The sequence below is a fragment of the Lactuca sativa genome, chromosome 5 (assembly GCF_002870075.4).
Source record: "Lactuca sativa cultivar Salinas chromosome 5, Lsat_Salinas_v11, whole genome shotgun sequence".
Classification (NCBI taxonomy): domain Eukaryota; kingdom Viridiplantae; phylum Streptophyta; class Magnoliopsida; order Asterales; family Asteraceae; genus Lactuca; species Lactuca sativa.
Genome location: NC_056627.2, coordinates 253,199,723 through 253,211,645, shown reverse-complemented (window position 1 = coordinate 253,211,645; position 11,923 = coordinate 253,199,723). Strand labels below are relative to the sequence as shown.

The 11,923-nt window shown below is 36.2% G+C and overlaps 1 protein-coding gene across 2 annotated transcripts; it reads left to right on the top strand.

Moving 5' to 3' along the window:
• The first annotated feature begins 9,460 nt into the window (after positions 1 to 9,460).
• LOC111899549 (tropinone reductase homolog At5g06060) lies at positions 9,461 to 11,286 on the top strand. Of its 2 annotated transcripts, XR_006192758.2 has the most exons (5): positions 9,461 to 9,841; positions 10,192 to 10,408; positions 10,585 to 10,691; positions 10,790 to 10,852; positions 10,931 to 11,071. XR_006192758.2 is itself a non-coding variant. In XM_023895391.3 (4 exons), exons 1-4 carry the CDS (start codon positions 9,524 to 9,526, stop codon positions 11,105 to 11,107), a joined length of 819 nt encoding a protein of 272 aa, XP_023751159.1. In that variant the 5' UTR covers positions 9,463 to 9,523; the 3' UTR covers positions 11,108 to 11,286. The 2 variants fall into 2 exon arrangements, 1 of the variants encoding a protein (XP_023751159.1); XM_023895391.3 differs by lacking the exon at positions 10,790 to 10,852 and having other exon boundaries at positions 9,463 to 9,841; positions 10,931 to 11,286.
• The last annotated feature ends 637 nt before the right edge of the window (positions 11,287 to 11,923 follow it).

Below are 11,923 nucleotides of genomic sequence, written 5' to 3'. Positions count from 1 at the left end.
AACTCCCAATCCGCCCGCTGCTCATGTCTTGGCCATTGGACAAGGAAAGGGAAAGAAGAGGAAGGCCTCGTCTAAGGACTATCGCAAGGTTAAAGCCCGAGATGGTGCCTCTTCTAGTGGGACCAAAGTTGATCCTGCTAAACCCTGCCCTAAACCAAAGGAGGCAGAGTTCCACCACTGCCACAAGATAGGACATTGGAAAAGAAGCTGCCCAGAGTACCTGCAAGCCATCAAGGAAGGAAAGATCAAGCCGTCTTTCACAGGTATATACACAATAAAATCTAACGATTCATCTCACAATATTTCTTGGGTTCTTGATACCGGTTGTGGTTACCACATTTTTTCTAATGTGCAGGGACTAAGAAGAAATAGAGACGTGGAGCATGGAAGGATAAATCTAATCATGGGGAACAGAATATCGTCGCTTGTGACCAAGATTGGAGTGTATTATTTAGTGCTTAGGAATGGTTTAAGTTTAGATTTGAACAATTGTTGCTATTCGCCAGAAATGGCTAGAAACATCATTTCATTTCATGGTTTGTTTAGACAAGGTTTTAGATTTTCTTTTAATAATGAGAATGGTTCTATTTTGGCTTATCTAAATGGTGTCTTTTATTTTGAAGCTATACCATGTAATGGAATTTATGAAACTGTTATGATTGTTGATAACTTAGGAAATGATGTTTTAAACATAGATTCTTCCAATAGTATGGATAAAGCATCCTCGTGGCATTGTCACATTGGACATGTCAACAAGAAACACATAGCCCAACTCCAAAAGGATGGAGTGTTGGAGTCATTCAACCTTAGGGAAGATGACACATGCGAGTCTTGTTTGCTTGGAAAGATGACTAAGTCACCCTTCGCTGGTTCTTGCGAAAGGGGTGAAGGTCTATTGGACCTAATACATATCGACGTATGTGGACCGTTTAGATCAACCACGAAGGATGGGAACCGCTTCTACGTGACTTTTACCGATGACTATAGTAGATATGGGTATATCTATTTAATCAAGCAAAAGTCAGAAACTTTTGAAAAGTTCAAAGAGTTCAAGAATGAAGTGGAGAATCAATTGGGCAGGAAAATCAAGATGCTTCGATCCGATCGAGGAGGAGAGTACCTAAGTCTTGAATTCCACGATTATCTCAAGGAGTGTGGAATAGTTTCACAATTGACGCCACCTAGGACACCACAATTGAATGGTGTGGCAGAAAGGCGTAATCGAACCTTGTTGGACATGGTTCGCTCTATGATTAGTCATGCTTCACTACCTATCTCTTTTTGGGGGTATGCCTTAGAGACTTCCGCCCATATCCTTAACCAAGTCCCTACTAAAAAGGTTGCCAAAACACCTTACGAGATGTGGACAGGGAAAGCTCCCTCGTTGGCACATATCAACGTTTGGGGTTGCAAGGCTTTCGTAAGACGAGACACTCACGACAAGCTCGAACCTCGTAGTGAGCGATGTATTTTCATCGGCTACCCGCAGAAATCTTTTGGATATCTCTTCTATAGAACAAAGGACAATGTTGTCTTTGTTGCGAGGAGAGGAGTTTTCCGAGAGCGAGAACTCATAAGCCAAGGAGACAGTGGGAGGCAAATCGAACTTGAAGAGATTCAAGAGTCGATAGATAAAGGAACCTCTACCGCTGACACTCAACCCAAGGAGGAAACTCCGGTTGAACCGATTGACGAGTCCTTACCTCTTAGACGTTCCGAAAGAGTTAGAGTTCAACCCCAGTTTTATGGTTTTCATTTCACTGCCGAAGGGGACACGTATATTAGTGATGGTACACTAATAAATCTTGATGAACCTAATAGCTATAAGGAAGCCATGGCAGGCCCGGAGTCTGCAAAATGGAAAGAGGCAATGGATAGCGAGATCCAATCCATGTATGATAACCAAGTTTGGAATTTGGTTGATAATGTGCCCGTACGTAAGACCGTTGGGTGCAAATGGATCTTCAAGAAGAATACCGACGTGGATGGAAATGTACACACATATAAAGTGCGATTGGTCGCGAAGGGCTTTACTCAAACTCCCGGAGTTGACTATGACGAGACCTTCTCACCAGTTGCGAAGATAAAATCTATTAGAGTGATGCTAGCAATTGCCGCATTTCATGATTATGAGATTTGGCAAATGGATGTCAAGACTGCTTTCCTTAACGGGAAGTTGGCTAAAGATGTTTACATGGCTCGGCCAGAGGGGTTTGTGGATCCGAAGCATCCGAATAGAGTGTGTAAGCTTGAGAAGTCCATTTATGGACTTAAGCAAGCATCTCGCAGATGGAATCTTTGCTTCGATGAGAAAGTCAAAGAGTTTGGATTTGTGAGAAGCGAAGATGAATCATGTGTATATGTCAAAGCCAGTGGGAGTATAGTTAGCTTTCTCGTTCTATATGTCGATGACATGTTACTCATAGGAAACGACGTCCTGACTCTGCAAGAGGTTAAGTCCTGGCTCGGGAAGTGCTTCGCTATGAAGGACCTCGGAGAGGCTTCCTATATTTTGGGAATAAGGATAGTAAGAGAAAGAAGTAAGAAACTAATAGGACTTAGTCAGAACACTTACTTAGAGAAGGTACTAAAACGTTTTAGTATGGAAAACTCAAAGAAGGGAGAATTACCGATACAAAGTAATGCCAAGTTGTGTAAGACTCAAAGTCCGAGTACCGAAGCTGAAATAGCAGAAATGAGCCGAGTACCATACGCTTCCGCAGTTGGTTCAATCATGTATGTTATGACTTGTACTCGCCTTTATGTAGCCTTTGCTTTGAGCATGGTTAGCAGATATCAAGGGAATCCTGGCAGAGCCCATTGGATTGCGGTGAAGAATATCCTTAAGTACCTTCGGAGGACGAAAGAATGGTTTTTAGTCCTCGGAGGGAGTGATGACTTGAAGGTGCGAGGGTATAGTGACGCCAGCTTTCAGACCGACAGGGACAACTACCGTTCGCAATCGGGCTGGGTCTTTACCCTAAATGGAGGAGCAGTAACTTGGAAAAGCTCCAAGCAAGAAACCATAGCTGATTCAACGTGCGAATCAGAGTACATTGCAGCGAGCCAAGCGTCGAAGGAGGCAATATGGCTGAAGAACTTCATTGGTGACCTTGGAGTTGTACCTGCCATAAAGGAGCCCATGTAGATTTTCTGTGATAATGAATGAGCGGTTGCCTTGACCAAAGAACCTAGAGATCATGGTAGATCACGACACATAGACAGAAAATATCACTTTATTAGACATCGTGTAGAAGAAGGACAACTCGTAGTGAAGAGGATATCATCGGAGGATAACCCAACAGATCCGCTTACAAAGGGACTGAGTAGGGTTAAGCACTTGCAGCATGCTAGGAGTATTGGGCTGAAGGATGATATTAGCATAGATTAGATAGTATTAGAAACGTGTAATAGATAACTGTAATTAACATTTGATGATTAAATAAAAGAGTATTATTTGTGAGTAATGTTACTGTTTATGTTAATTATTTAACTATTGTTTCATTTTGCATGTTTTGACTTCCAGAATAAATGAGTTTATTAAGAATAATCGAATTATTCAAATTGTCCACAATCGTTCATATGTTGGAAGTAGATATGAATGAAGATTGTCATGAATTGGTGTGTAGATTGTCTAAATGGTATTAGACATAGCAAAAGATTGTTGCGACGTTCATGAGTGCTTATGAACTAGTTTTGAGCATTGGAACAAACTCGCGCTTGCTGGAATCACCTTATGGAATATGATAGAAAAGGGTGATCGCAAGACGATAATATCATATAGTCTTAAAACCTAGATATATGGTTTGTTATTTGTTAATTGATTGTACGTTGATAATGCGAAAAAGCATCAGTAACTCGGTGTTATAAAACGCATTGTTGTGTATAGTTGATTAATAAATAAGTAAATGCATATAAGTCGAAGTTTATCTGTGACTTTTATCCCCAGAGGGTAAAAGCGATATCTCGGCCGCTCGATGATTTGATTTGACTTATGTGTCAGGCCCGGTCAGAAATGAATTGATGTGTTCAATTAAGTTCTATGTCGAATAAATCGGAGATCGAGAAACCTAAATGCTAGACTAATCATTCCATATAATTGTCAGCATGATATCTAACAGAGGACTGTACGATCCCTTATCTAAAGGACAAGATTGATTAGATCAGAGTTTGACAGCGTCTTTGAGAGCTACGATTGCAAATCGGATTGTACTTGTGCATATAGTTACTAGACTTATCCAAGTGGGAGACTGTTGGAATAGTGTCTAAGGCTGCAACTATATTAGGCAAGTATTTGACCCGATTGTGCATGGTCCTTTTGGGTTGCCTTCACCATAGCAACTTGATAGGATGATTTATTATGAGAGAATAGATATTATTAATATATTATGAGAATAATATAATGAATAATAATATTGTTATTTAATTAATATAAGTCATAGATTAATTAGTATTAATTTGGTGACTTAAAGAGATTAATTAAATAAGAGGGTATAAACTGTCAATTGTTTGATAGTTACACTTTAGACTGTAAATCCTTTAGGGATAAGGATTGGACGGATTCTAGGGCTTGGGATAGCCTCAAAATCGTCCAAGGCTTATCTTAGGTAAGGATTTGGATTGCTTTAAGGAAAGATTATCCAGCTAGGGTTTAAGGGTGAAACCCTATGAGTCTACAAGTATAAATAGACCCTTAGGACATGTGAAATCGGAACCTCTGCTAAAGCAAAGAAACCCTGGCTGATTTCCAGTCCCTCTCCTCTCTCTCAAATCATCCTCCTTGCTAGTTGGTGTTTGTAAGCCATTAGAGGAGTGACAATTCTGACTCTAGAGCTCCAAGACAACAAGATCAAACAAGAGATTCAAAGGTAAACTTCTAGATCTGATTTTGTATTGTTCTTATACCTAATTAGTCATTAGAAGTCTTGGATTGAAAGCATGTTTAATTAGAGAAACCTAGATCCAAGCATTAGGGTTTGCATGTGCACATAGGGATGTTCATATAGCCAAAACCCATCAGTAACATCTCTGTTACATTTAACGTGGCCATTAGATAACGTTAGCAGCTCCCAATACCAACTCTGATTAGACAACACTATCCTAATTTAGTCTATATTTTTAACACAAAGTATTTAAATAATAATATACTTTTACCTTTCTCTCTAATAATACTTCTATTATTAATAGCACATATATATATATATATATATATATATATATATATATATATATATATATATCTTATCACATAAAACCGTATCTGGTTCACATATTGTATATCATCAAATACATTTCTAACACATAATCTTAGAAATAAGCATATAGATAACATATAAACTTTTCAACAAATATTTAATACTTTAATTACTATTTGTATTAAAAATCATGTTCATGAAAGGAACTATGCACTCACTTGACTTAGGTGGATGATTTGTGATTTGGACAGCGCTTCGCTTCAGCACTTAGCTTTTCCTTTGATGTTGCCTAGGTACAAATTTAAATAAATCTTAGTCTTATATTCCCAGCGGCTAATGATAGTCAAAATTCCTCACTAATCTCAATGTCTACATCAAGATGTATCAAGTTAGTAATAAACGTGTAGGAGCATATCAGAGGTAGGTTATGTTTGGTATACATAGTATATTATTTAGAAATCTCACTTTATACACCCACTAGATCCAACCTACATCATTCCTATAAGTAGATTAATTAGTATTATGACTTAGAATCACTGATAAATCTTATTTATAGCTTTAAAATAACGACTATGAACATCAATTTAAGTTACACTTAGAATAAAATAAGTGTAGCTTAACTTATAGGGATTTTAGTGAAAACCAAGAAATTGCACGGACAATATTTAACCTAAACACCTATTTTCGTCAGGCTCTTAGAGCTCTAGAGATTCTATTAAAATATGCTAAAAGTTAGGAGAAAGTCGGACTCAAAGGTCGAAAAGTATTTGAGAGAGTTTTGGAGAAGTTGTGTGGGGGAATGAGGTGATTTTGCAGTCAATTTATTGGAAAATAAAGGAGGTGTGTCGCGCCCACGTGTCGCCTCTGTATTTGTCAACATCGCTTGGTTTATGCCTCTTCCGACATGGCCACCTGTCATGACCTCTCGTGAGCCACATGTCGAATTTTTAGGGTACCATGGCGTCTTGTCTCTCGGAAGAGAGGGGTTTTCGACATTGCCATGTGGCACCTCCTAGTCATACCACATCATCAACACATGTATTTTCTCACGGATCTTCATACGACCACAACTTTCGCATATGAGCTCCATTTTCAACATTCTTAATATCCTTAAAATCCTCTCGACGAGCTCTACAACTTTCATTAAAACTCAAAATCACTTTTGTCGATCATTCCTCTTGTTTGAAACTTTCAAAAATCAACACTTCCTGTTGTCTCTAAGGATTCACGAATTCCTACTTTGTCTAGTTATGGAAAATTGGGCTCCAACTCAAGAAACTCAATTAAGAAATTAATTCTCATTATGTTAATCTATTATGTAAATGTTAATTTTTCAATGTATTACTATGTTATGTTAGTCTTTGAATGTTTTATGTTGATATATAAAAGTACATTGTTATTCTATTATTCGGGTTATAGAATCCTAATACGGTTTATTCGGTTTTTACGGTTATATTAGGTCCTTAATCATCTTGTACATGTTATTTGGGTTCTTCGGGTAATAACCGAACTGAACAGATTAATACCTGAACCGAATCGAACCCGTAGTGGTTAATCAATTCGTTTTTTGGTTCATGCAATTACCCTTATTTGGTTTTTGGGTTATTCAGATTCGAATCAAACCGGTTCTGACCCAAATAACATCCCTAGATAAAAGTAGATTGGTTATGCTAAAAGCAACAGAAGTTATATATTGGTTTGAGTTTTAAATTGAAGTGTTTAATGGTATTTTAATAGCAGCACCCTTATTTTAAGCTCTCATTTCTTTTTCTTTTTGTAAAGAGTAAACTACACGAATGCTCCCTATGGTTTAGGGTAACTTACGTGTTTGGTCCCTAACTTCTATTTTTAACTCGGAAGGTCCCTACTGTTAGTTTTTGTTGCGCGTTTGGTCCCTAATAGTGTTAAAATGTCTATTTTACCCTTAATGATATTTTTTAATTTAATTTATAATTATATTTTGATTATTATATAAATTAAATCATTAAATAAAACCAACCCTACCTCTACCTAGACCCCACCCACAGTCCCACATCTTCCTTTTATCGTTCTCCCCAATTCCCGCTTTTATTCCTTGTGTCTTCCTCTCTTCCTTAAACGCCATTATCGGTACCCTTTACCACCTCCACCGTCCATAGACCATCATTTCCGGCGACAACCTTTTACCCATTGTATTGTCGCTAACAATCTACCACTGCCTCTTTACTCCGCCTTTCTATCTCCTCCACCCATTACCATCGGGCCCTGGCAGTCCAACGCCCACTGTTATTGCTTCAGGTCACAGCTGATCCAACGTGATTATGAAACTCCCCCACAATCATCGTCCACCCCCGCGGGATAATGAAATCCACAAAATCCACATTCATCAAACATTTCTAGAGGCAAGATTGGGAAACCCTTCACCCTCTGATTTCGATCTGTTTTAAAGGGAAATAGATCTTTTAGCATCATCTGGAAGCCGTCATGGCCACCCAAATACCTTCCCCTTCCTTCCTCTCTCTTTTTTTCTCTCTCCCGAGGTAAAACTCCCCTCTCATTATTCCCTCTCTCTCTATCTCTCTATCTCTCTCTCTTTCATACACACATTTCACTGGACCATCAACTTTAATCATTAGTGTTTTTGCAATCAGAGGGATAGTATATAGATTGTATTGGGGTAAGGAAATGAGGTGCTAATTAGGTCGATTTTATACACAACCCCAACATTAAAAGTCTCACTTCATTATTTTGATTTGGTTCATTTTCAACAAGGATTTTTTTTTTCTTTTGGTTTCTGCAAATTTATGAACATATTCAACATTTGATTTATGAAAATTTTGGTTTTCATTTTGTTTCTGAAAAAATATGGTTTATGAAAACATATGTAAATGATTTTATGATTTTGGATGACCTTGGTTTTGGTTGCAGCTTTCGGAGGTGGTTGTCGGAGTTCATCGACAGTGGTTACTATAATTGATTAGCAGTTGTCGGGATCTCTTGACGAAGAAAAGAGGAAAGAAATGGGTTGAGTTGGGATGGCATAGGACCCAAATGCATTTTGTTTTATTAAATATGTTTTCTAATAAGATAAAAAAATTAAAAAGAAATTAATAAGGGCATAATAGTCTTTTTAGTTTAGACAGAGACTGAACGCACAATATAAACAAACAGAAGTGACAAGTTAGGGACTAAATGCACAAATGACCCAAACCACAAGGATCATTCGTGTAATTTACTTTTTTTAATCATGGTACCATTCTTGAAATTTTGTAAGAAAATAGAGTAATTTACATGAATGGTCCCTATGGTTTGGGGTAATTTGCATGTTTGGTCTCTAACTTATATTTTTAACTCGGACGTTCCCTACAGTTTGTTTTTGTTGCGCGTTAGGTCCCTGTCTTACCTAAAAAAACTATTTTGTCATTGGTTTTTTAATTTATTTAAATAAAGTGGGTTAGGTAAGGTAAGGTAAGATGAAGTGGAAGTAAGGTTGGGGGTGTGTTTATTTAAATAAATTAAAAAAATCAATGACAAAATAGTCTTTTTAGGTAAAATAAGGACCAAAAGCGCAACAAAAACAAACAGTATGAACCTTTAGAGTGTCATGTGCCATGTGAATTAAAAACAAATTAAATAATAGCTATGAAATCCATTAACAAATATAAACATACTAAATGTTGAAAAATGTATTTGAACATAACGTCAAAAAATAATAATAATAAATAAATAATATTCGAATAAAACATCTAAATAAAAAACATTAATAAATTTACTTCAAGAAAATATCAAAAAGATTAGAAAAAATAATTTGAGCAAAAGGTTAAAAAATGTTTATATATATATATATATATATATATATATATATATATATATATATATATATATATATATATATATATATATATATATATATATATATATATATCAAACAATAAATTTAAACAAATATAAATCCTTAAATATATAATTAAAATAAATAAAAACAATAATAAATAATAGAGAAAATTACATAAATGGTCAATGTGGTAGAAACAAATTACATAAATCATCCTTATGCTAAGGGCAAATATGTCATTTCACATAGGACTTAACTGAAAAAGTTAACGCCTTTAGTTAAAATGACTGTCTTTGCAAAATTTTGAAACCACATGGAGCATCTGTGTAAAGAATTCGCCATAAAAACCATAATTGATTGATTTTGTCCACCATAAGCACTAATTTTGTCTAAAAAAAAATAAAGATCAAATGCCCAGAAACCTTAGGACATTCATGTAATTTACTCAAAAAAAAAATAATTTGATCGCCTAAAATAAAACAAAATCTTACAAGCAGTGCCATTGTAAGAATCAATGACGACGAAGGCTCCAATAAGTGTCGATGGTATTGGTGCAACTAGAAATCCCAGATGGTCTCTAGCCGGAGTAACTGCTCTCGTCACCGGTGGTACACGTGGAATCGGCTACGCGGTAGTCGAGGAACTGGCGGAGTTAGGGGCGGCGGTGCACACCTGCTCTCGCAACGAAGCTGAACTTAACCAACGGTTACAAGAATGGTCAGCCAAGTGCTTCAACGTCACAGGATGCGTCTGCGACTTATCTTCTCGTCCTCAACGAGAACAGCTTGTCGAACAAGTCTCGTCGCTTTTCGGTGGCAAGCTCAACATCTTAGTAAGCTCTTCTACTTGTGTTCCCACGAAACTTAACTTTTTACTCTAGATCATGTTTACAAATTCAAACATAATTGCTTCACCAGTTGAAATTGATGCTAATAGCTCAATTTTTTGTGAGCGGGAATTGATAATTTGACGATTATGTGAGGTTTAAGGTACTAATTTCGGAGTCACATTCAACCTGTTAGGTTTTAGACATGTGCAACACACTTTTGCGCAAACATTATCACAATGAATCGTTAATTGCTTAATATTGCTGTTGGATTAGTATTTCATTCTTGAAATGATGATACGAACTTAATTTTGCACTCTTCATAAAACTTACTTGCATAGATTTCTTGCTTGTAGATAAACAATGTGGGGACAAACATTAGAAAACCTACTACAGAGTATACTCCAGAACTGTATTCAATGCTCATGTCTACTAATTTGGAGTCTTCTTACCATATGAGTCAACTTGCACATCCTCTTTTAAAAGCTTCTGGAGCTGGAAGCATTGTGTTTATTTCCTCTGTTGCAGGTCTGGTTCATGTTGGTGTTGGGTCTGTTTACAGTGCCATTAAAGGTATGAGAATGGTTGCATAATTTACATTTATGCCCCTTTGTTAACATGCACCCATAAAAAAAAGGAACAACGTGGAACAGGCACTCATTCTCTTTCTCTCGTTTGTGCAAAAGACATGAATGCCCTTCTGGTTTTAACCTGTGTCTGGTTTTAACCTGTGTGTTTTACATTCGCAGCTGCTATGAATCAACTTACAAAGAATTTAGCATGTGAATGGGCGAAAGACAACATTCGGAGTAATTGTGTAGCACCATGGTTCACTAAGACCTCTCTTATTGAAGAGGTAATCTTCCTTCATCTTGCCTTTCTTTTGTCGACAACTTTTCTAGTGCCTTTATTTTATAATGGGGATGAAGAGGGCATTTTCGTCTTTTTGCACAGATTATCTGACAGATTGATAGTGATTCTCTGTCCCACTTTGTCCTATCTTTTAAGGTGGCATCGGTCTGTATCAGTTGGTTTAAGTCCAATGCATACCAAACACAGTACACCATGATCTGTTATGTCTTTATTTGTATATAGGTACTTGATAACAAGGAGTTTTTGGATAGTGTGGCATCTAGAACTCCTTTGAAACGCCTTGGAGAAGCAAATGAGGTTTCATCTCTTGTGGCCTTCCTTTGTTTGCCTGCTGCTTCTTACATTACTGGTCAAACAATTGCTGTTGATGGAGGATTTACAGTCAACGGTTTCATGTGAATGCAACGTGACATCTTTTCTACTGTTTGAAACAAATAAAGTGTTTGTAAAAATATACTAAACAAAACAATAGCTGTCAGTTGAAGTGTTTGGTTTTCATTTTTTGTTTTTTTATATGCATTACTTTTCTTCTTATTGGTTAGTACAATATAAATAATAAATTTTATGTTGTTTTATAATTATTCGTTCAAAATTGATAATAACATCTTAATTTTCGAACCACTCACAGTTAATATTGATGACATTATAATGAGGTTTTGGATCCACTTTACAGTTAATAGTTAGTTACATTGATGTATATCATCTTTTCTTGGTTAATTTTTACCTTCATGAACTCTTTCAACTCACTGTTAGCAAAAACTAAACCTTTTTTTTTTGTAAATACCTTTTATATAAAATACGTTCGTGATGGTTCCAAGACATATAAAACATGGAAAAACTGGAACTAGAAAAACAACTCGCCTACAGTCTTATATTGTTCCCGAACTAATTTCAATATCTAGAACCAACTCTGCCTATGAAATGGGTAAAAAGATGATTTATAATTATTATTCTCAATTTTTGATCCATTTTTTCTTATTTTATTTTTTTAGTTGCAGACCTCCTTTGCAGGATTGACTGTAAAACTTTCAAAAGCTAGTAGTCTAGGTAGCATGGAGGAAAGTTTTTATATCCAAGAATTTATTCATGTTTTGTTTTATTTTTGATTTCGTTTTTTGATGTTCATACATAATCTTTCAAGTTTAATCTTCAGTATGTTGGTTTTATCTATTTAATATATGAAGTGATAGTAAGATTCTAAAATGAACCGATATT